General features: G+C 42.5%; 1 protein-coding gene and 1 long non-coding RNA gene across 5 annotated transcripts; one reads left to right on the plus strand and one right to left on the minus strand.

The window, feature by feature from the left end:
* Window positions 1–1,654: 1,654 nt before the first annotated feature.
* On the minus strand, window positions 1,655–25,628 carry LOC125722361 (uncharacterized). Its single transcript, XR_007386333.1, has 6 exons — window positions 25,577–25,628; window positions 15,736–16,764; window positions 15,457–15,590; window positions 5,116–5,193; window positions 2,613–2,705; window positions 1,655–2,205 (listed from the first exon to the last, which is right to left on the minus strand). It is a non-coding gene; the product is annotated as an uncharacterized LOC125722361 (long non-coding RNA).
* Window positions 16,525–20,670, plus strand: LOC125722341 (kelch-like protein 10). 4 transcript variants are annotated; one of them, XR_007386313.1, is made up of 6 exons: window positions 16,525–16,670; window positions 17,201–17,690; window positions 18,065–18,676; window positions 19,186–19,335; window positions 19,969–20,325; window positions 20,459–20,670. XR_007386313.1 is itself a non-coding variant. In XM_048998489.1 (5 exons), exons 1-5 carry the CDS (start codon window positions 16,525–16,527, stop codon window positions 20,272–20,274), a joined length of 1,704 nt encoding a protein of 567 aa, XP_048854446.1. In that variant the 3' UTR covers window positions 20,275–20,670. The 4 variants fall into 4 exon arrangements, 2 of the variants coding, with proteins under 2 accessions (XP_048854446.1, XP_048854447.1); XR_007386314.1 differs by having other exon boundaries at window positions 20,462–20,670; XM_048998489.1 differs by having other exon boundaries at window positions 19,969–20,670.
* Window positions 25,629–25,691: the final 63 nt, after the last annotated feature.

A 25,691-nucleotide genomic window follows, 5' to 3' on the forward strand; every position in this document is an offset into this window, starting at 1 on the left:
GACAGGTGCAGTAAAAGATGGTCTTAGAAACTCGATTAAGTGACAAACTTCTGATATTTGTTGATAAAAAAGTTTGTGAGAGAAAGCATTTTTTGTGCTTCCGGATCAAGGCGTCACTTAACTGTAATAAATCAACAAATATTTTAACCAGTAAGGTATAATTTAAAGCCGTATACGTAAATGTTAGTGAACACCTTAGTAACTGTTAATTAGGTAATACTTGCTGTTATATGTGTACAGTAGCTTTGTAGCTTGTGTAGCTGTACTTAGCTGTCCCAGTAAGATTACACAGTAAGACATGAATGTTCATGCGATGTTCCAGTGAAGTAAAAGGGCATCTTAATTTACGTAGCAAATTATTTTATACAAAATAACAGCTTTTTCTGAGTTAGCAAGGGCAGCCCGTCCCTGAGCAGTATGGGGTTAAGGGTGAAGTCATTTTGCCAGCAGTGAGAGTTGAACCAGCAACCTTCTGATCACAGGCATAGCATCTTGACCCACTGAGGTGCACAGCAGCACACCCCTCGACGGTCACCTTTCACACCAAGAGTTTGTGCTGTGACTTCATATCACTGGAGGAAAATTGTCCCTCTGTTCTCCTCACTCTGAGATCTGAGATGTACGGTAATCACATGAAGCTCACTGCCGCTGTCCTCCTGACCCACCATTAATCAGCACACATAAGAAATTAGAAAAAAATGAGGATTTGCCTTTAAAAGGCTTGTGATGAGATACTATTTGACGGACAGATAATTGACAATAATGACTTTCAATGTCTTTTTTATTGATTTTGAAGACAAAAAAAATCTAGAATTTAATGTATTACCTCTTGCTCTATTTTCACACTGTACTCTCTCATATTGGCACATTAGTGATACACACACAAACACTGTTTCCCGTTCCTTTTGAAGGTTACTTGATGTCTTCCTACGATTCATGAGAACCTGTCGGATAAGTTGACGGTCATCTCTGCCATTAGAATGTCGCTTCCGCCCTTTACCTGGCTGGTTTCTGGTCGTTCCCAGTGTCTCCTCAAATTGTTCCTGGGTACTGCTGTCTCAGAAATTTTGAACCTGGAAGCAACCTACTGCTCAGCGTAGCCAAATCACACAGATGTTACAGCACGTTCTTCGCCACTGCAACAGAAAGGAAAGTCCACTCACCTCTCTCGTGGCCCTTCTTGCCTTCAGAGTCAGTATTGAGTGATATGTCTGCTGTCTGAGGTTGGCCTTTTTGGGTTGCTGAGTAGTAAATACTTTGGAGGGCAGGGGGTGGTTTTTGTGTGTGGGGGTGGGGGAGCATACACATGATTCTGCAGTTTGAGTATGCTTCCCATCACAACGCCAACACTGTAATAAAGCTTACTGCCGTTACACTGCATTGATGTGATTGAGGAGCAGGGCGCCAGTGGGCATGGGGGAATTTATTTTTATCTGGCATTATTTGAAAATGAACCGCTGGCTTTAACTCAAAGCCCAGGGTTCCCTCGGAAAGTTCACAGAAAGCACAGTGTCTTTGTTGAGAGTTCAAGTCTAAGACTGGGTCTGTTTTAAGGACTAGTAACTCAGGATTTTTTTGGCCATTGTACCATTTTGGGTATGAACTGCTTTCCAATCACAGCTTGCTTTATATATGTATTTAGAACCCTGTTAAAAGTAAGACACTGAATTTATCACTGTTAAGTACTTGCTTACCTTTCACCAGTGATGCACATTTCTATCAATTAAATGAATGTTAGATTTAACAGACAATTTCATAAAAAGCGACATTTTTGAGAAAGCAGGGCCAAACAGTGCCTGGAGTAACGGTGGGTTAAGGGCCTTACGGAGGGGCCCAGTAGTGACATTGAACAGGTGACCTTCCCATCATAGACATAGCATCCAAACTCAATGAGCCAAACAGCGCCCCCACTGGATTGCTATGTGTTTTGCAGCTCAGGTGATTTTTTTTCCTACATGTTGATTTAAATGTGGCTGGTATTACTACACCATGAAGCTTCTCCTCTTCCTCAACACCCTCTTCATGGCATCAGGATGCTGGTTACCCATGGAGACCCTAGAAGTTTGGATCAGGAAGGAGGCAAAGGGCCAAGCATCCTATGGCATATGCAAATCACTGCAAATCACTGCGTGCAGTGTGCAGAGGTTAGGTGACACATACCATCCTGTAGCTCAGAGATGGAGGAAGGGAGACAGCTGTTTGGTCCTGGAGAGGAAATACATAAAACCTCACAGGAAGCAGGAGTATTTATCAGGGTCGCACAGCCTCATTCTGCCCTCATAGACATGTCTATCTACCTGCCTGTCTGTCTGCCTGCCTGTCTATCTGCCTTCCTGTCTCTCTATTTCTCTACCTGCTTGCCTGCCTGCCTCTTCATCTGTCTGTCTATCTATCTGCTTGCCAGTCAGTCTGTCTGTGTACCTGCCTGCCTGTTACACTGTGGACACCTGCTGCATTCACAGCCAGAGCGCAAATACCAGAGTAAACGACTTTAATATCTAAGAATGTTCCTTGCTGATCATGACTATTGACACAACATTGGATAGTGAAGTTGACTGAAGGGTAACAGCTTCCCGCTGTTACCCTTCAGTTACCAATAAGGGTACACTCACTCAGTGTGGTCTTTTCCAGTGCAGACCTCCTCACGTCGACCTCCAAGAGACGAGCTCATGTCTTTACCACTGAATTAGCTTCAGCCCCCAGGCCTGTTTCATAAAACATTTACATTTTCACTTACAGCACATATGTCCCCGTTATATAATTTCCATTTTTCCATTTTCATTTAGTCTACATGTATATATCATTAATCATTACTCCATCCGGGAATTTTACATGTCATATACTAACATACACTGTACATATGCGCATCAAAATATTTTTTTCACCAGCTTCTGGGAAAAACAAAATATATAAAAAGATAGATTATCATAACTAAGACTGAAATAACAAAAAACCCATAAAATATTACAGTAAAACGAAAGTGATGACGATGATGATGATGATGAAAACCCTTTATTGCTGTTGCAATATACCATGTCACTAGTCACGAGTACCAGCGAAAAACAGGCCATCAACCGACCATACATGTACACAAACATCACAGTAGGGGGTAGACAGGTCGGGAGACAGGGGCAAACAGAGAGAAGAAAAGAAACAGAATAACCCATTGCTTCCGGGATAGGCTCCGGACCTCCCGCGACCCAGTAGGATAAGCGGTTTGGAAAATGGATGGATGGATGGATGGAATGTGTATACATAATATTTAGTGTAGTAACTGCTTCTGGCCAACAGGGGGCCACAGGCAAACGTGTGATTTGAGTGGTGACAAACGCTGCTGCTACAGGTCATGGTCGGGCTCCTGCAATCATCCATCCATCCATGCATGGAGGAGAGCACCAACTTTTATGGAGGAATAAGAATCATTTCCTCTCTGCCCGCTTGACTGGGCTTGATAACTGGTCACTAGAACTGGCATTGAGGAGGTACCACGGCTCATCTGACATGCCCCTGCACCCTTCTGTGCCATCTGTGCAAGGCTGCGTTTTTTTATAACCTCTATGCAATATTTCTGAAGCCTAACCAAACCCCACTTCTTCCTTCCTACCACGGAATACAGTGCAGCACTACAGACTGGACTAGAGTCTATCAGGTAACACAGGGCACAAAGCTGGGTTCACCCGGGACCATCATGGGGCAAACCACCCTCCAGGCACTTTGGAGATACCCATCAGCCTCACTGTATGTCTTTGGCCTGTAGGTGGAATCTAGAACTGCCAGATCCGTGCGTGAGAGAGAGAACATGCAAACTAGGAACACACAGGTCAGAAACAGGAACCAAGGTTCCTAAAATAAACTGGAGAAATGGCTCAGTGATTTCTTCCATCAGTAACTGGCATGCTGTATAGACAGTTCTCTGTATCGAAACTCAACCATAATCTGCGCCAAACATCCAGAAATATCCGCACTAATCACATCTCTTGTTTGCATCACTGACTGAGCTTGCAGAAGAGACCGTTGGAACGTACCAACTCCAATGAGGAACATAAAGTAAGCTTCAGTTGTTAGTATGGCTATGGACTAGCTTCAAGTAGTTGCAACTTTTCCTCCTTAAAAGTAATATTACTGGTCCTCACGCTGTGGGTGTCTTCAGGGAAGGATCTAAATCTATATTTTCTGGGGGTGCCACTGAATGTCCATAGCTGGACAAATAATCATGCAAAAGCATTTATTTCCTATTATGAAATTGCTCAGGTTTGTTTTATTAATGTATTTACGAAAATGAAATTGTGCAACTTTTAAAAGAATAAGGGCATCATACATACATGTGGTAGTAAATATTCAGTGATTCTCATTTAGCATTTTGAGTCCCAGCTGTGAGCCTCAGAGCCCCATGTGTCTCAGGGTAAAACAGATGCTATAAATCCTTTGGCTGTACAGCTGTCATGTTCTATTTGTGAGAATAATGTGTACAAAGAAGAGTGGAGTCAAAATCAACAAGCATGCAATGACATTAAACACCCAGATTACCTGCTAATCGCATACAGAAATGCCTCAAATTTAACCAAGGACGACATGTTCCAGGTCATTTTTCTGTCTGAGGAAATGCATGTAGACGCATACACAGTACTGAAGAAAAGTCGTAGGCAGTCAAAGAAAATGTTTAAAGCTATTTATGTGGCTAGAAAGTGTAGTAAAATGCTCAGAAAAAAAAGTAAAACAAAAACTAACAAGAATTTTTTCTGTTCTCCAAAAAGTTACTGATATCTTGTTGGATGGCTAAATGGACACCACTTCAGTTCCTAAACCTCTATGAAGTTAAATTTTACCAGACAATTAAACGTTTGCGCCAGTACCTGTCCGAACCTGTCCTGTGTGTCTTGTGTCCTTTTGATCAGCAGGTGTCGCTCAGTGGGTTGAGTACATGGCTTAGAGGCTAAACCCCTCCAGTCATGAGTTCACCTCAAAGTTTTATTGGTTTTTGGTTTCCTTAGTATCTTTTGTCTCTCTTTGTGTCCCTGTTTAAGGTGTAACCTGCTTGTCTAACTTTGTTCTGCTTAGACTCTTATTCCAAGTCTTCTCTAGCGTTATTAACCCTTAGTGTTTAAGGTTTCTTACTTTCGGTCCTTGTTACGCCGTCTGCTTCTTGTTGTCCTGTGCTGATTGGTTATTTTAGTTGTTCCACATTGTTATGCCCTGGTACAGTGGAGATAAAAAATTTACACATCCCTGTTAACATGCCAGGTTTTCATGATGTAAAAAAAAAAAAAATTGACCACAAGTCATTTCAAAACTTTTTCCACTTTTAACGTGACCTAAAATCTATACAATTCAACCGAAAAACAAAAATGTGTTTGGGGGGAAAAAATTTTAAACAAGAAAAGTACATAAGCTAGCTAAGTGCGCACACCCATAAACTAATATTATGTTGGAGCACCTTTTGATTTAATTACAGCATTCAGGCTTTTTGGGGACACACCTGCCATCAGTTAAGTGACTGATTAACCCCAAATAAAGCTCAGCTGTCCAGGTAGGTTCTCTCATGACCTTTACTCAGTTGTATCTTACACCAAAAGTCATATTTCACAGAAAGCTTAAAAAAAAAACATGAAAAGGATCATATTGCAGAAAGGTGTGTCAGCAGGAAGGGCAAGTTTCCACGGCCTTAGATACCATGAAACACACCGCAGAGTCACCAAGAACTGGACGTCCCTCCAAGATTGATAAAAAGACAAGAACTGGTCAATATATGTTTTGGTCCTTTCACTCAATCATACTGTTTAATGAAATACTGAAATAAAATTATATACATTTATAAAGAACAAACCGTATCATTCAAAATATCTTGCGTTATCAGAATGAAGCACGTACTGTAATTGAAGGGACATTTGGATACTGAAACCAACTGTGCAACACAGAGACGGCTGTGCTTCAGGTACCACCAGACTTGTCTTTGAAATATTCCTGCACACACACACTATATTATATATACATACATATAAATACACACATACATAGATACTGTAATAGCTTGGATTCAACCACGAGAGGGCAGTAGTAGCATATAGTTATGGCAGCACAGGCGGGAAGTCGAAGGCGGCAACACAGTGAAGTTGAGTGTGTGTGCGTTAGACCCGGAGCTGAAGTTAATAAATATTGAACCTCATCATCCCCTAATGTGTCTCGGCGCACACACATACATATACACAGACGAGGTATAACAGAGGAAGCAGGATTATAAAACACACAGCAACATGAACACACAATGACCGAGTAAACAACTGAGCAGAGGCAGGCAGTTAAACAAGCCAACTGGGCTAATAAGAGGATCAAAGTGTGGGACATCAGACAATCGACCAATCACAGAGGGTGCAGGACAACGAGCAACGATTGGAACAATTACCAGGCACTGACCCTAGAAAACACAAACCACTAACTCTGAAGACTACACTGGGATAACAAGGAACAAAAATAAATGGAGCTAGACGAGAACAGCGGCCTGTACTACGAAGCGGAGTTACTGGCTTATCGGGGTATCTTGTCGAACTTGAGGTAGTCTGGGCAAAATGTAAGTGAACGAATATGAAGTCCATTTAAACTGCGGTACCTTAAATCCGACAAGTTACAGAAACTGCAGCTTGTGCAGTACATCTTAATGAAAGACTTCCAATTTCAGAGGGAATTAAACTGAAAATTGTAGTGACGTATCTTCAAATAATATCTGAGAAATCAAATACACAGCTCAGATTCCAAATTTAATTTAAAAGAACAAATTTCAGACATAAGGAATACATTTATGGAGCCTTCAATTTAGCAGCGCCCTCTAGTGGATTCGGTCGAAACGGCATCCCCTTTTAAGGAGGCACGGATCCTGCGAAGAAGCTGGAGAATTAGAAGACAACTTCAGCCTTGTCGCGGTATAACAAAACTTTGGTTGATAAGGTTGAGTTGACACTGCAGGTTCATTTCATACAAGTTTAATATATTTTCCCTAAGAAAGCACCCTGGAATAGTACTAATGAGGTAATCAACGCACATTGTAAATTCTTTTACGTTATAACAGTAACACAATCTTTCGGCTATTGTGGCATTGCTCATCCCAAAAATCAATGACATACGCACCAGGCATTTTAAAGAACGTATGCATACAAATAAAAAGCTGTGATACTACAAGCTGGGGAGGCGGGATCCTGCACCCGATCAGCGAAAATCTAATTTACGGTTAGATTATTCAAATTGCGTCTCATTTTTAGGCTCTCCTCAATCCTGATTGTGAAGCTTTCCTGCAGTGTTGTATTTACAGAGAACACCACATTCTTTCATTCCGCAGTCAAGCTGTCCCTTAAGCAACGTCTTATGGGATTGTTCTGGAAGCACGCCTAGAAAAGTACACACGTGTTCTCGTTGTAAGGTTTACCTTTGAAGTCTTCGCAAGATGCTAAGAGTCACCGTTACCACCCACCCAATAGACTGTAATGTCACAGCAATTTCCTTACGCTGCCACCGCCTCTTTTAACCGGTCAGGTCGTCCCCCCCAGATTCCTCACAAAAACCCACACAGAACACGGTAACAAATACACTTTCCTTTATTCTTTACTAAATATACTGTTCATAAAAGATACCAGGTTTAAGTGAATGCAGGCAGGAATACGAGTTATGCTATCTAACCTACGGAGCACCAAGCCAGCAGCTAGCGCCACCCACCATCATGCAGTGTTGCACACCCCCCAAAAGGTCTAAAGCAGGGATAGGTTAGACTTTAACATACCTCGTTATTATGCATAAATAAATGCTCAATACATAAAACACTCCCAATAAGCCACCCACTTTCCACGCTAAACCATAGTAAATATACCTCCCTAATCCCCCCTCTCTCTCTCTCTCTCTCTCTCTCACACACACACACACTCACAGGATCTAAGATTAAAACAACCACCGAACTTCCCTCTGTCCAGTAGCCGCCAAGACCATCCCGTATGTCCGTAGATCAGTCTGTGGGTATCTGCGTCCCAAAAGCCCACCGAAAACGCACACAAAGTCTTTCCACACGTCCCTCGCTGGTCACTCCATCCGAAAGTCAATCCAACATGGCACAAAACATCCTTTCTTGTCAACTGAGCATCCAACACCGTCCCTGCCTCACGAAACAACCCCGCCGTCTCTCTCCCCTTCTTGCTTCTAAACAAGGTCCTCTACCCTTAAAACTTCCTCCAGGTGTCATTCAATCAAAATCAAGTCCAGCTAATCCTCTGAACCGCTAAACAGCCACCTGATGACATTTTCTCAATCACATGTCATCACAAGACTATGGGTGCGTTGGACTAACGACTTGGACTTAGGTCTGTGTGCAGCTGACGGGACGTGGAGCGCCATCTGCCGGCGGCTGCAGGGGTGGAGTATAAACTACTGCTCGAAGTGTGCGAGACCTGACTGCGATAGCAGCACTGCCAGAAGGGTGTAGATGAATCTATACAAATAACACCTGCATGCACATTAAATTTACAATAACCAAGTCCTGGTACAAACTCTCAGCAGTGAAAAAAATTTACTATTGTATATAATGGCCCTGTATAAAAAGAGAGTTGCCAGGAAAAAGATCAAATACATTTATTCCAAGGATTAAGAGTTTATTGTCATGTACAAAATACATTGCAATTCGTACTTGAATGCCTTCCTCACAGACTAGACGATTAAACAAATAAAGCAGCACAACATTACAGTAACTAACAATAAATAAACCACTAACTTACGTGTACTATTAGAGCATTTATTTCATTTATTTAAACTTTATTTTTCCAGGTAAATTACCTGAAAGCCCGTTTTCACTGCTTTTTTTTACTCAAAGGAAAAGCCTATAGGAAAAATCTAAAACCTTTTAATTATACATGTACTTTATTTCTTTTTCCAAAGGTGATAAAACATTTGTCACAAAATACGCTCCGTGCATACATATGAACTAGTCCCTTAAAGTCCCTTTAAACATCGGTGTTACAAATTTTAACACAATTTTACAGAGCACCATGCAATACGTCTGCTCCATGTACCATTCATGAAAAGAATGGTATTTTAACTCAAATGAATTTACTAAACATCACATATATTGTTTTCTTACATTCAATGTTAGTTTTGTTTCTTTAGCAATGATTTGTCCCCGGCAATGAGCGTCTGTGATGACAGAAAGTTTCATAAATGCATAATTGTGTTAAATTAGAGTACAGGGCTAATAAGAAATATTTCTGAGCTAGTTATTAAGTGAACCACCTTAACTTTGGACATATAATGATAATAAAAATAATACTTAAAATTATTAGTATAATAATTATTATTATTATAGTAGTAGTATAAAAATATTGAAATGGGACCACGTCATTCAAAGGCAAACTAATATTGCAGGGGACTGCCCACAGATCCAAGTGAAAAATTTAATGGGGACCCACTGCCGCAAAAAAAAAAAATATTAAAGCCCTTTCTGTCCTGGTTCCTAGTTCTTAAGTACATATGTGCTTATCTGTAGTGGAGGTTCCTTAACTTAAGAATTAGAAAATCCCTTGTTAACTTTGTCTGCAAACCCTATTTTTAATTAAATGACTCACATCTGTACTGTCCTTCAGGGCTCTGTTAACCGGTGACTGGAAGGATTCAGGAAAACGGGACTACCACTTCCCAGGCGTTTCCCCAGATACGATGCAGCAGATCATAGAGTACGCCTACGCGTACTCTGTGCTCGTCATGACTGACAACGTGGAGAACCTCCTGGCGGCCGCCGATCAGCTGAACATCCTGGGCATTGTGCAGCTCTGTAGCTCATTGGATTCTGGCCCGCTAGTACGGAAATTGGGGAACCCTGTCCTACACTATCCATTGCACATTCTTCTATGTTTGTGTCACGGTGAACTTTATCTGTAAATCTCCTACCTTGTGCCATGTGCTTCCTGTGGTCGGCTCCAGCTTCACTACGACCCTGTACTTTCTGGATCTCCATCTCAATCATGTACATCATGACACTCATCACTTTTGAATTGGTTTTCTTAGATATATATCTGTGGCGGCTACAATGGAGCTGATACACATGCTACTGTGGAGTGCTATGACCCACTCACTGGCGAATGGACCATAATCGCTCTCATGAGCACTCGCCCACGTGGCCTTAGGGTCGCTGCTTATCACGGGAAAATTTATGTGGTGAGTGACTCCTTTCTTGCACCTTGAACCATAGGTGACAAGTTTCAAGTTTTACCTATCTGTCTTTGCTACTGTCATGGATTGTGATTCCCTTAAACCAAACAAAATGTTCACTGTCAGAATAACTCACTGTGAAGGCTTATCTGAATGCATGTACAAAATATATACCACCCTCTTTAGCCTCCCTGCATTCATTTCTGGGTTATAAACGAATATGTTGGGGGACTCTGCTACAAGCTCGGGTAGTAAAGTTTCGATTTCTGATCACAGTTTTATATTCTCCAGTTCCAGACATAATTGTTGTTTTTGTCAGAGTCTGTTTAACTACAAATGGCATTTTTAGTAATAATAATAATAAAAGCAAAATATATGAGCATAAGGAGTCTTTTTTGAAGGCTCATGATTTTCCCCTAATTCTGCTGGTTTTCCCTCCACCCTAATCCCTGTCTTTGGTACAGTTAGGTTCACGTGTCTTTAACACAAATGAGTTATAAGCTTGTGAGACAATGGAAGCCTGCTTTCATAGGACTAAAATTCCTGAAAAGTTTGTGACTTTGGTAAAGCTGATATTTGCTTATCCTTTTGGTACCTGAGTGATCACTTGCTTTTGGTGTCTCCCCGGTGGGCGGTTCCAACGGGTCACATTACCTGCAGAGCGTCCAGGCCTATGACCCTGCGATGAACCACTGGCGTGCTGTGGCCCCCATGTTCACGGCACGAGGCCGTTTTGGCATCGCAGTGGTGGATGACCTCCTGTTTGTGATGGGCGGCTCTGATGACGTCTGGGTTACAACCAAGGTGGAGTGTTACGATGCGGGGACAGGCAGCTGGTTTAGCGCCCAGGACATGAGCAGAGCCAACAGAGACTTCAGCTGCTGCGTAGTGCCTGCGCACCCCCGCATCGTACAGCACGCTGCACCTCGGTAGTCCCATGGCCACCCAGGAGGAGATAAACCCACCTGCCTGGTGGGTAACCTCAAGTACACCCCCCCTCAAATTCTTTCCCTAAAATGTATAGTGCTTACAGAACACTGGGATACTTTCTTAGTTTTCTAAGAATGCTGCAATGTAACCACACAAAGGAAACATGTTCAGTCTAATAATTATGTGGGAGCTCATGCATATGCAACAGTGTCTCTATAGCTATTTGGTGAATGCTGGGCTGGGAGGCGGGAAGAGACTACTTGTCTGTCACCAGGAGTCCGAGTATCAGATGATGGACATTTGTTCCTGTCATTTTCTGCTGTTCTTTTCTGAGACCATGATACCAATAGACACTGCTGCACTTTACCATACAGAGACATCTGGAAGCTGGGGAGGGCATCTGTGCTCCTTCAGCCACAGACAGACTGAGGCAGACGACAGGCAGGAGGACTGGAATAACAACAATTTAATTTGTTTTTCATTGATCATTGTTGACACACCACGAAATGTGAACAACGAAACAACATTAAACAATATCGCTGGATGATTAAAATATAAAATATATATATAATCAGCTGTGCTATGGAATTTGTGTGTGTGTTTTTTAGCTAAAGGGTTAAACAAACACTTAATTATATTCATCATACCATATATGAGTAACCCAGCCTTTGATCAGTTCCTTCACTCTATTGTTACAGATTTTCAGAAAACTACATCAGGATTATTGTTGTGTTTTGCATTTCATGTAAGATATAAAATTGAATCTGTATGTATGAAGTCAACCACCACACAGCGAATCTCCTCGGGATCCTGGCCGGCGATCCCCCAGGCAAATACACGGTCCAGTTCTACCAATCCATCGGCCATCCATCTGCCACAGCTACAGTAGGTGTTACATGTACGTGGGCGTCCCCTTGGCCTGGTCCAGCCGCTTGGGTCCTCAGCAATGAGGATCCTGCGACCCGGATCACCCTCAGGGAAACGCGCCACATGGCCGTAGTGCCCTAACTGACAATCCCTCACAATGCAGGTAATGTGCCCCCATTACCTGGAGATGCATGGCTTCATTGATCAAACTATCAATCCTCACTCAAGTTGGCACATTTGGTCTGAACAAATAAAATTTGCAGGTGGGGGACGAGATTGATCGTGTAACCCAAAAACACGGAAGAAACAAACACAAAAGCACCAGACTCTCGGGTTGGGGGATGGGTGTTGATATTGGAGTGCAAAATTAACACAGATGGAAGACGGACAAGTACTTTTGATTTGTGTCCTATTCTCATGAATCGGCAAAAAAATATATATATTTTTTTGCACTCCCATGCTGCCCCGACATCATGCCAGCGCATTTTTGGGATTTCATGGGCACTGACTGGTTTTATATTGCCCTATTGTGGGGAGTGAGGGTGCCCTCCATTTGTGGGGTGTGCCTGCTGCCTGCCACACAGGGAGGAGAGGGGAGGGGCGGAGAGGAGAGAGGATGGGCGGGGCGGCGGGGGATTCTCCGGCTGGCTGGAGTGGCGTCAAATAACCAGCACGCAAAATAAAGCAAAATAAAAACAAAGAAACAAACACAAAAGCACCAGACTCTCGGGCTGGGGGATGGGTGTTGATATTGGAGTGCAAAATTAACACAGATGGAAGATGGACAAGTACTTTTGATTTGTGTCCTATTCTCAGTGTATGACGAATTATAATGGCTGTTTGTTAGCCGTTTGCATACTATCTTATGCGAAAACCGGACGACAGAATTCTGTTGTAGTCTAGCTGACTTAGCAAAAAAAATCCCTTACACTATAAGGCTGCATTATTTAGGAAAGTCACCTTAGTGTAATTACAGAGTAATGCATTGCTTCCAAACAGCGATGTTGTGATAGACTATTCAATTAAATGCTTGTTATACATATAATTCTGAATATTTGATAAATTGGGCAAAATCATATGTTTGTTTTAAACATGAAAATGATGCATGCATGTATCAGAGTTTTATAGTGGGTTTCTATTCAGGGGCACTTCTGAAACATTTTGGAGCACCCTCTGCCACTGCCACCGCCCAAGATGAGGAGCCGTCCACCTCCTCAGCCACATATGTGTCTCCACAAATGTCTGATCCCGAGGATGAAGAGCCAATAGCAGCCACTTCAGGTGTGATTGTGCGTTGCCTGAGTGTGTGTGTGGCAAAATATTTTGCAAAGACTGTTCCGCCACCATGAATGCTGTGTATTCAAAATAACTTGTGTATGCTAATGCAAATGTATGCTCATAGAAATGCCTGGAGCTGAACCCCCTGAGGATAAGCCCATGCCTACAGAACCTGCAAACTGGCCTTCAGATATCACTGACAGCATTCGAATACCGCTGGTTTTGCAAAGGACCAAGTAAGGTAGCACCTGACTTTGTTTTTCCTAGAAATGAGGGTGATGGAAGAAGTTGCCACCAGCAGTATTTTAAGAAAACACTAGTTAGCGGTGAAAAGATGCCTAAAAGCTGGCTAGTATATTCTGAGAAAAACAACAGCCTTTTTTGCTTTTTTTTGTTTTCTAAAAGACACATCCGTTTAACAAGTTCTGGGCTGATAGATTGGAAGCATGCCAGTTCTCTTCTCACCTCACGTGACAATAGTCCTGAACACCATAACTCCATGAAAGCAAGGAAAGAGCTGGTAGTGAGGATTAAAAATGGTGAAACAATTAACAAACAAGAGATGGCACTTCTGCAGGCTGAGAAAATAAGATGGAGAGCGGCGCTGACTCGTCTCACTGCTATCATTCAGTCTCTCGCAATCAGAAATTAAGCACTAAGGGGACACACAGAAACATTGTTTTCTCCATCAAATGGCAATTTTCTAAAAGAAGTTGAACTCATGGCAAGGTTTGATCCCATAATGCAAGAGCATATTAACCGTGTCCAGAAAGGCACTTGCAGTCAGTCATTGAGGAGGAGGTGGGATCAGACAGATTCAGCATTTGTACAGTGGTGTGGTGTGACATCCTGAACCAAACCCACCATGTGAGCAAGCTCATGCAGTCTCCCAACATGCATGTGGATGTAGCGGGCAATCTCCTCAAAAAGACAGAGAGAGGTCTCCGCAAGTACAGGGCAACAGGCTTTGCATCTGCACAAATGTCAGCCAAGGATATGTGTGAGGACATGAACGTAGAGGCTGTTCTACAGCAGAAAAGACAGAGATCTACAAAGCGGCACTTCTCTCACAAATCATTTGATGAGCCATTGAGTGATGACTTAAAGAAGCTGGAGGTGACCTTTTTTAATTACTGCTTTTCACACTCTTGGCATTCTCCCGATGAGCTTCAAGAGGTAGTCACCTGAAATGGTTTTCCAACAGTCTTGAAGGAGTTCCCAGAGGTGTTTAGCAAGTGTGCAAAGCAGTAATCAGAGCAAAGGGTGGCTATTTTGAAGAAACTAGAATATAAAACATGTTTTCAGTTATGCCACTTTTTTTTGTTAAGTACGTAACTCCACATGTGTTCATTCATAGTTTTGATGCCTTCAGTGAGAATCTACCAATGTAAATGGTCATGAAAATAAAGACAACACAATGAATGAGAAGGTGTGTCCAAACTTTTGGCCTGTACTGTATATGTTAGTTATTATGTTTGTTTGTGTGTGTATATATCTATATCCAGTTAAATTCAGTATGGTTCGGACAACAGTTTTTTTTACGATAAAATATGTTAATGTACAATCCTTAATATGTCTTGTGTGTGTGTGGGTGGGTAAAAATAATTAATTTACTTTGGGATTTTAGATACAGTAAGATATTATACACAGACCTAAATAATTACATAAACACAGTCGTTGCTGTTTCAGTTCTCTCCTACCATTTATATTGTCACAGTGAACTATATCCTAAGATGTACTTGTACAACGTTTGTATATAGTATAGCATGAAAAATAATAATAATAAAAAAAACTCAGCCAGAGTAGAATTGTTTATATATATATAAATATATAAAACACTCGTGCGCTCTTGCGTTTTGTACACCCAAAATGACGATTCCACCATACACTGCAGCTAGGCTATATCGAGTGTGATGTTAGCTGCAAAAGACGCAAGCTGATCCCAACTTCACTTTGCTACACGTCCACTGTAAAAGCAGGGCCACAAATAAAACACCACCTACGTCTCTGTGCTCAATTCAAACGGAAAATGTCGCCAAATCCATTCGCCATTTCACTATGTGCTGGCTAGTCATGGCGCGAGCATTAGCGACGGACGCGAACAGCTTCAGCTTATCTTGCCACAATTCAGCTCGACTGTTTAAACTTCAGCCAAACACAACATTCTGTGTTAAGTGAGAATTCTAACGAGAAATAATAATTACTTACATCGTTCAATGGGTGCCCTCGGAATATCTGTCCTGCCGCTACTCCCATCCACTTCTAACTTAACTCGTCCATCTGTGTGGGGGTGCGCAAGAACGATGGGTGCCGTGAAGCTGCAGGAAAACAAACTTAAAAACCTGCACGGAAATATATTAAACTAAAGTTAGTCGGCAGAAGTCAGGAATTACAAAAAAAAAACAAAAAAAAAAAACGATTTCTCAAGAAAAGATCATAAAACAGGAAAATGGTCAATAGCTCATGGAGTGATATTGCACACTGTACCTTGATTGTAACATAACTGCTCTATAATATATAATCGATTATATGCAATAGTGTTCAGGATTTGGGTGAAGTGTACTGTACACAGCACAATAATCATTGTGATAATTCCACACTTGCTGCAATATGTTTTCATGACTGTATTGGGGATATTTGCGGTCCGAAAAATACGTCCGTCTTGTGCTAAATGTGGACCAAAACAGACGGACTACGCAGCCCAATTTTCAAGGACCATTTTTGTTCTAAATAAAGGCCACAACGGGCCGACCAGATTTAGCCCATAAAATAATGTCCTGTGGACATTTGTTGCTCAGTGGCTTATGTTTAAGGTGGAAACTAGGGAATAAGATACGAACTTTAGCCTCGTTCCTGACAGTCATGTAAAGGACCTTTTTTGTTTTTCATTTTTAGAAACGTAGCCGAGGAGAAAAAATATGAAAACATTTTTTTATTAATTAAGGAACTATTTTATTTATTTCGGGAATTCGTGATTTGACAATTCACACATAATACAAAACGTAAATGCTAAGATAAGCACGGTATACATTTTCCAAAAGTGATGTTAAAAACATTTAACTTGTTCTTCTTGTACAGCTGATTGCGCATAGAAAATATTTTCCCCCCCAATCAATTTCGAATCTCAAATATAGATTTAAAAATAAACGTTACGGTATCTTAGAACACTGTGACGCAAAAGTGCGGTTTTTGCGTATTAGAACACGTCATTTCGAGTGGTATAAAAAGGAGAAAGAGACGAGACATCCACATTTTTGAATAATGATGGCACACGACATGGAGCGAGTACTGATGTCCCCGGCTTTCGAAGTGTTCAACAAGCTTCGGCTCGCAGGACAGCTTTGTGACGTGGTCCTCATCGCAGACGGTGTTCAGTTCAACGCCCATAGAGTGATTCTGTGTGGCTGTAGCTCCTACTTCCAGTAAGTTGCTGTGGCTCATATATGACGATGCCAAAACAGCAAGGAGTCCGTTTTTTTCTCTCGTTAGCAATGACTTCTCCTTGGCAATAAGGCTCTAGGATGACAGAAAGTTTATATTAATATATATTATATTAAATTATGTTAATGTAGGTCAGTGCTGATCAGAAATATTTTTAAGTATACAGTACCACCTTAACGTTTAACATATAATAATAATAATAATAATAATAATGGTATAAATATATAAAAAGGGGACCATGTCCATCAGGCAAAAACAAAGTATTCCGGGGCACTTGCCCACCAGCCCAAGTGAAAAATATTATAGAGGGAGCTAATGTTGGAAAAATAAGAGTTAAAGCCCCTGGTCCCTAGTTCTTAGATGCCTATGTGATCATCTGTAGCGGGGCGTCCTTATCTCTGGTTTATTTCCATTTGGGGGTCCCTGGTTCAGAAGATTTAGAAAACCCCTTATTTAACTTTGCCTGCAAAACCCATATTTATTAGCTGAGTCACTTCTGGATTGTTTTCAGGGCTCTGTTCACCACCGGCTGGAGTGATTCAGGAAAGCGGGAGTACCAACTCCCAGGCATTTCCCCTGAAACATTGAGGCAGGTCATCGAGTACGCCTACACGTACTCTGTGGTCATCACATCTGACAATGTGGAGAACCTCCTGGCAGCTGCTGATTATCTCAGTGTCCTGGGCATCGTGCAGCGCTGCTGTGACTTCCTGCATGAGCATCTCTGCCTTGACAACTGTGTTGGGCTTGTCAAAATCGGAGATGTCTACTGCCTCAAGGAGCTGCACCAGTCTGCATTGAAATTCCTCCTGAAGAACTTCAAGGAGGTTGCCATCAACTCAAACGAGTTCCTAGAACTCACGCTCGAAGAACTTTGTGACATCATGGAGCGGGATGAACTGAATGTCAGAGAAGAGGATGTGGTGTTTCACGCCATCCTCCGGTGGATCGAGCACGATCCTGCCACCCGAGAGGCCCACATTTCAGTTCTGTTGCCCAAGGTGAGTATAGTTATACTATGTTCTCATTGACTTGTGTATATAACAATAGAATGCTCATTGAGTGAAGTCCTTATTACTGTAGCTAGAGACTGAACCTCCATTTTCATGTCCCATGAGTCTACAACCAAGGCTTCCAGGTATTACACCTGGGAGGAGAGTGTAACAAATAATGGAAAACAACACACTCAAATGTCTTACATGAAATAAGTGTTAGCTGACACATCTGAGACTTTCTATGTAAATGGCTACAGCTAAAGAAATTAAAATTTGCACTTCCTGCTGTATCCTTAATGTTAGGAATTGCTCATCTCCAGAGATTCACAGAAAGCACTAAGGAACTCATGGGAATTCTCTCATTCTTGTTTCCTGTGTAGGTTCGCATGGCTCGTATGGATCCAGAATATTTCATGAAGATCGTCAAAAAAAACGATCTAGTGAAGGCCAATGCGGCGTGCAGGCGAATTATCAGTGATGTCATGAAGGTCATCTATGATCTTGATGATGAAAGTCCACTCTCTGACTTTGAGAACCCGCTGATCCGCCCACGCTTGCCCTCTGACGTTTTGCTGGCTGTCGGTGGATGGAACATGGGCACTACTAACTGCATTGATGCGTATGACACACGGGCCGACCGCTGGGTGGATATCACGCAGGAGGAGCAGAGCAACTTAGCTGGTCATGGCATGGTGTACCATAATGGATTTGTGTACTGCATTGGGGGGTTTGATGGCCAACACTTCATTAATTCCGTGCGCAGATATGACCCGATAACACGAGAATGGCAGCAGATGGCCCCCATGCACTGGCATCGCTGTAATGTTAGTGTGGTTGTGCTCGATGGGTTCATCTACGCCATGGGTGGCCATATTGTTTTCAGGCCCCTCAATAAAGTAGAGCGGTACAACCCAGTAACCAACGAATGGACCCAGATCGAGCCCATGAATGAGAGGAGAAGCGATGCCAGTGCCACCACCCTGAATGGCAAGGTAGGGTAATGGGAGGGCGTCTGACTGTGTTTACCCTCATCTTCCCCTTGAAATTGAGTATTTTACACAGTCATGAGTTCTCTTTCTCTTCAGATTACTGAGTTTTTTTGGATAATTCATTTAGTTCATTTGGATAAATGCATTATTGGTCTCCATTAGGGGCATATTGGGTAGTGCTGTGGTGTCATATCCAAGACTTGTGAGATAGATGAAATGGTGTTCCCATGTCAGGTTTCCTTTATTCTGTTCCTAGGGGAGCAGAATTGAAAACTCTTTGCAGATTTCCCTTTTCAAACAGCCATACTAAACCTGAAAATTAGCTGATTATGGTGTGTTTGAGAAGGGAAATCTGCAAACTGTGTTCCGCCAGGACCGGAACTGGGGAACCCTGTCATACACTATGCATAGCACATACTTTTATTTTTGAGTCACAATGAACTTCATCTGTAACCTCCAAACCCCAGTCATATACAGTATAACGGTGTTCACAGTTAAATTGTTTTTCATAGATATACATCTGTGGGGGCCACAGTGGAACAGAGAGCCTTTCTACAGTGGAGTGCTTTGACCCACTCACTAACGAATGGAGCTTGATCACTCCAATGAGCACTCCCCGTCACAGCCTTGGAGTCACGGCGTATAAAGGGAAGATCTATGCGGTGAGTGATTCCTTTCTGTGTCAAATCTCACATTTTACCTGTAAGACTCATGGTTTTTTTGTCTTTGCTGCTGTGTCTTTCATTGTGATGCATTTAAACCAAACATAACAGTTAAATGCCAGAAATACCTGCTGCAAAGGCTTATCTTAATACACATAAAAACATATATGCTACCCTCTTTAGCCTCCCTGCATTCATTTCTGGGTTATAAATGGATCTGCTGGGGGTCTCTGCTACTAGCTCGGGCTGTAAAGTTTAGATTTTTTATTAATTATTTTCTCTAGTTCTAGATATAATTGGTCAGATTGTTGTTTTTTTCAGTGTCTGATTAGCTTCAAGTGTTCGTTTTAAGTAATAACAATAAAAAAGCAAAATATATTAGCATAAGGAGTCATTTTTGATGGCTCACAGTTTTCACCGAATCATACAAGTTTTCTGTTGCCCAAATCCATGTTTTCATTGCATATAGGTTGACATGTGTATATAAGCTTGTGTCATTTATAGACAATGGGAGGTTCTAAGGAGCCTGCTTTCATAGGGTGAAAATTGCTTAAGAGTTCATGACTTTGGGAAAGTTGATGTTTGCCCATCCTTTTGGCAAGCAAGTGATAATGAATCTTTGGCATCTCTCAGGTGGGCGGTATCAACAGGTCTGATCACCTGCAGACCATGGAGGTCTATGACCCTACCACAAACCGCTGGCATGCTGTGGCCCCCATGTCCACACCGCGCAGTGAATTTGGCATCGCAGTGGTGGACGACCTCCTATTTGTGATGGGCGGCCACGATGGGTTTAGGGTAACTAACAAGGTGGAGTGTTATGATGCGGGGACAGGCAGCTGGTTTCGTGCGCAGGACATGAGCAGACCCAGAAAACACTTCAGCTGCTGCGTAGTGCCTGCGCACCCCCGCATCATACAATACGCTTCACCTCGTTAGTCCCTGATGGCCACCAAGGAGGAAACCCATCTGCCCACAACAGCATGCCCAGTACGTAACCTCATTTACACCCCCCACCCCGAAGTCATTTTCCATGGCCTCGCTAAACTCCTCCCACACCTGAGTTTTTGCCTCGACGACCGCCGAAGCCGCATTCCATCATTTCATCACCGCTGTCCACCAGCAGGTTCGGGGAATGCCGCCACAACAGGCACCGACCACCTTACGACCACAGCTCCAGTCAGCCGCCTCCACAACGGAGGCATGGAACAAGGCCCATTCGGACTCAATGTCCCCTGCGTCCTCCAGGACATGGGAGAAGCTCTGCTGGAGGTCGGAGTTGAATCTTCTCCTGACATTGCATACTTAAAATAAAGTTTTCTCTTTTTCATATTATCTAGTTTGTGAAAGCGTCATAAATTTCCCATTTTGGATAAACGTTGTTCTCGTTTGACGGTTCTCTTCAGAAATTCCGCTGCAACCATCGGTGATTGCTAATTAAGCACTAAGGTTTTTCGTAATCAATTGAAATACTGGTTTAGTGCAGCCCCTTCCCCTGGGACCTACAGTAAACATAACTGGCAACTTGAATTTGGAGAAGGGATGTTACCTCTGCATTGATTACAGTATGTACTGTACACAATATTATTATATTGTGGGTATCAGAGTTTGCGGGTGCGGACGGGCAGGCTGGCAGGAAGGAGGCAGGGAAGGACGAAGCAGGGAGGTAGAATACGGGGAAAACTGGGGTTTTATTAGGGGGAAGACGGCTATGGGCAGAACGGGACATGACAACAGCACTAACATCAATGACGGACATCGGACAGGGCAAGATGTGGACTGATATAGACAAAAGACATGGCAAAACGACAAGGTACAGCTAGGCATGATAGGGGAAGAACACGTGGATAATCAGGGGGCGTGGCACACAACGATCGTATGAGCCGGGCATGACAGTGGGTCTGTGTTCATAGTGGGGTACTGTAGGGTTCAATTTTAGGACCAGTACTGTTCCTAATTTACATTAATGATATTGACAGCAATACATACAGTAAACTGGCTACATTTGCAGACGACACCAGGGTGGGTGGCGTAGCAGATATTGATCTAGCAGCGGAGAGGCTACAACGGGATCTGGATTTAATTAGCGACTGCGCTGATACCTGTCAGATGAAATTTAACATACAGTAGATACATGTAAGATAATCATGCAGAGAGCAGAAATATAAAGTACTTGTATTTTATGGGTTCCACTGAAATAAAGGTAGCTGATTATGAGAAAGATCTCGATGTGTATCTTGATGCTTCTATGTCCCACTTTCGCCAGTGTGGGGAAGCAATAAAAAAGGCCAATAGGATGTTGGGTTACAAGTCTAGGTGTGTGGAGTTTAAGACAAGGGAAGTGATGCTACGATTATACACTGCTCAAAAAAATTTAAGGAACACTTTTTAATTAGAGTATAGCATCAAGTCTTTTAAACTTCTGGGATATTGATCTGGTCAGTTAAGTAGCGGAGGGGGTGATTAATCAGTTTCAGCTGCTTTGGTGTTAATGAAATTATGAACAGGTGAACTAGAGGGGTAACAATGGGACGACCCCCAAAACAGGAATGGTTTAACAGGTGGAGGCCACTGGCATTTTTTCTGACGGTTTTTTCACTAGTTTTGCATTTGGCGACGGTCAGTGTCACTACTGGTAGCATGAGGCGATACCTGGACCCTACAGAGGTTGCACAGGTAGTCCAACTCCTCCAGGATGGCACATCAATACGTGCCATTGCCAGAAAGTTTGCTGTGTCTCCCAGCACAGTCTCAAGGGTATGGAGGAGATCCCAGGAGACAGGCAGTTACTCTAGGAGAGGTGGACAGGATCATAGAAGGTCCTTAACCCATCAGCAGGACCGGGATCTGCTCCTTTGTGCAAGGAGGAACAGGATGAACACTGCTGGAGCCCTACAAAATGACCTTCATCAAGCCACTGGTGTGAATGTTTCTGATTGTTTGGACTTCATGAGGTTGGCTTGAGGGTCCAACATCCTCTAATGGGCCCTGTGCTCACTGCCCAGCACCATGGAGCTCGATTGGCATTTGCCATAGAATCATACCTGTCAAGTATCCCGTTTTGGCCGGGAAAGTCCCGTAATTTACCCTTCTTTCCCGCCGTCCTCCCGTATTAGTATTTTCCCGTAAATGTCCCGTATTTTAACCTGCGTTATTAAAAAAAAAAAGCGTTACCCCCCCCAAAATCTGAGCTCTGTCACTAGCCTCGCGATAACTACCACCTGCAGTAGCCTACTACGCGGGAAAAAAACATGGGAAAAAAAGAAGAAAACAGACAGATGATGGACGCCAGGACAGAGAAGGAAGGCACTCCTGCCAAAAAACCAAAACCCTCGTGTAAATACCGCGATCAATGGGACAACGAATTAATTTTTCTGAAGAAGAGCAGGGTGGGGGGCAGTCACGCGTTTTGTAAAATGTGTAACTGCGACTTTAGCATCGCACACGGGGGAAGGAATGATGTTGCCAGCATGACAAATCCGCCAAGCACAAGCGCGGGCTAAAGGCACAAAAACATGCCCAGGCGATGTCAGCATTCGTGACGAGAAATGCCACTGAGGCAGACCAGGTCACAAGTGCAGAGGTAAAAATGGCAATACTGTGTGCCAAAAACAACATTCCTTTCTCCTTCCATGATGACTTCAACAAGTGTGTAGCTGACATGTTCCCGGACTCTGCTATTGCACGAAAATACTCAACAGGAAAAACGAAGGCTCCTTTGTTTCCTGTCTGCCATTATTGGACAAACTGATCACCTGGATTAATTAGTTTGTCCAATAATGGCAGACAGGAAACAAAGGAGCTGCCTTTGAAGTTCAGGAAGTAGTGCAGCTGTGCATAAAGCCAGTTGTAGTTTATAAGTGGTTGACAAGTGGTGATTAGCTTTCTTGTCGCCTGTCTTAAAATGTAAGGGATACTGCAGCTTGGTTGGGGTGGTGGGACTGCTCGCGGCGGGCGCCGGAAAATTTCCCTTATTTTCAAATCCAAAACTTGACAGGTATGATAAGCACCCATTCTTAAAGCCAAATTGCCATAATATGTGAACTTTTCGTAGTTACTTGGCGTTTAGATGCACTGAAAAATGTTCCTATGTCCATTTTCCTTTTCTCTGTCATTTTATCTAGTTTATGACACTGTAAGGCAAGGCGAGTTTATTTATGCTGTAGCCATTTTATACACAATGGTAATTAAAAGTGCTTTACATAAAGAAAGTAAAACTATCATAAAATAATCACAACAATAAAAACAAGGAATTAAAAAAGGTTTAAATTTGTATTTAAAATTAATTAAGACACTTAAGAACAGAATAGAAACTGATTATACAAAAAAATACAGTGGGGTCAGTTCGGACGTAGCACAGTGCTCATTTAGTAAATGCACAGCTAAACAATATGCTAACTGTGGCCGTTAATGTTAAGTTAATATTATGCCAAGTCCATCCATCCATCCATTTTCCAAACCGCTTATCCTATCGGGTCGCGGGGGGTCCGGAGCCTATCCCGGAAGCAATGGGCACGAGGCTGGGAACAACCCAGGATGGGGGGCCAGCCCATCGCAGGGCACACTCACACACCATTCACTCACACAGGCACACCTATGGGCAATTTAGCGACTCCAATTAGCCTCAGCATGTTTTTGGACTGTGGGGGGAAACCGGAGTACCCGGAGGAAACCCCACGATGACATGGGGAGAACATGCAAACTCCACACACATGTGACCCAGGCGGAGACTCGAACCTGGGTCCCAGAGGTGTGAGGCAACAGTGCTAACCACTGCACCACCATGCCGCCCCATTATGCCAAGTCGTCACAAATAAAACCATGCATTGGAAACGGCTCTGGCGCGTTAGTTGCAGTGCACTATGGAACAAGTTATTGTAAACAAGCGAACGTTAACTAAATAAGTAATATTTTAATCGCTAATATATCTGATTCATGGAAAATTACATCGGTAATCAGCATTTTTGCCGAAACTAATTTATGAATGAGTCTGCATTAACTACATTAAAGATAATCGCTTTATTTAAATTAAATAAAATACTCTAATTATTGGAGTTCAACATTAATAGAGCCGCAGCCACACACCTGACTCGTGTGTGTAGAGTAGGTGAGATGAACTGGGAAAGCAGGCAGCGGGCCAAACCACTGTGAGGAAGGGGGGGGGCGCAACTGTTTCTAAAGGCATTGTTTGCGTTTGTTTTATTTTCTACCTAAACAATTATTTTAGGTATACATACATATATTTTTCACAATAGAGAGTGCGTTTTTTAAAATAATTTATTGGGGGGGGGGGGGGCATGTTCCCTCCGTCCCCCCCCGCGATTTACGCCCATGATTATAATGAATAATTGTGGGGTTTATTGCTTCCGTAGGATAAGCGGTTTGGAAAATGGATGAATGGATGGATGGATGGATTATAATGAATAATTGTGGGGTTTATTGCTTTCGGGATAGGCTCCGGACACCCCGAGACCCAGTAAGATAAGCGGTTTGGAAAATGGAAATGGAAATTGTGGGGTTTATAGAAAAAAACTGTGCTAGCGATTATAACTAACATGGAATAGGAAACAACAGCCCTCCACAAGTGAAAACCCAGATGAATGCTACTGAGAACTGTGTTAACACTGATAAAACTAAGAGTATTTTTTTAGTTCTGTGCAACATTGTTTTTTTAAAAATGTAATAGTCTTGAAGCATTTACCTTATTACGAAAGCAATGCCCCAAATTACTTAAACATTTTAAGTAAACATTTTACCATCCATTACCGTAAGGGTTCCCAGCCCCCGGTCAGTGTACCGGTACCGTCCGCGCTCAGCGCTCAGTGCTCAGGGGGGGGGCGGGCGGTGCCTACCGTCCCGTTTATTACGGGTTCGCGCCGTATTAAAAAGAAAACTGTCTGTATTGTTTAGTGCCGGATTTCCGTTCGCATAACCAATCTCCCACCGTTCCGCATATTTTATCGTGGACACCCCGGCAAATTACACCGCCGTTTTAGGGATCAGTGACAGTTTTTGAAGTTTGGGAAGATTTTACTAACCAAATAGCTGTCTATCATCATCACTTCGATATAAGAACACCTCCAATAAAAATAAAGACCACAAGTTTTAATGACATTAAAAACATGCAATAATTTTATCGACATGTACTACATTAGTATAGTATAAAAGAGAAAATAATCAAAGTTGCATAATATAATTTGAAGAATAAAAGGAAATTTTGGAGAGCTAACAAACTGCTCACCTCAGTGCCATTTTCATGCGTAGAGTTTGCTGTGCTGCAAACGGTAAAGAATATTTACGTTGTTTCTATGGAAACTACTCCCACTGTCCGCTTAACATTAGTGTAATAGTACGTA

This window comes from Brienomyrus brachyistius, unplaced genomic scaffold, assembly GCF_023856365.1.
Source record: "Brienomyrus brachyistius isolate T26 unplaced genomic scaffold, BBRACH_0.4 scaffold38, whole genome shotgun sequence".
Lineage (NCBI taxonomy): Eukaryota > Metazoa > Chordata > Actinopteri > Osteoglossiformes > Mormyridae > Brienomyrus > Brienomyrus brachyistius.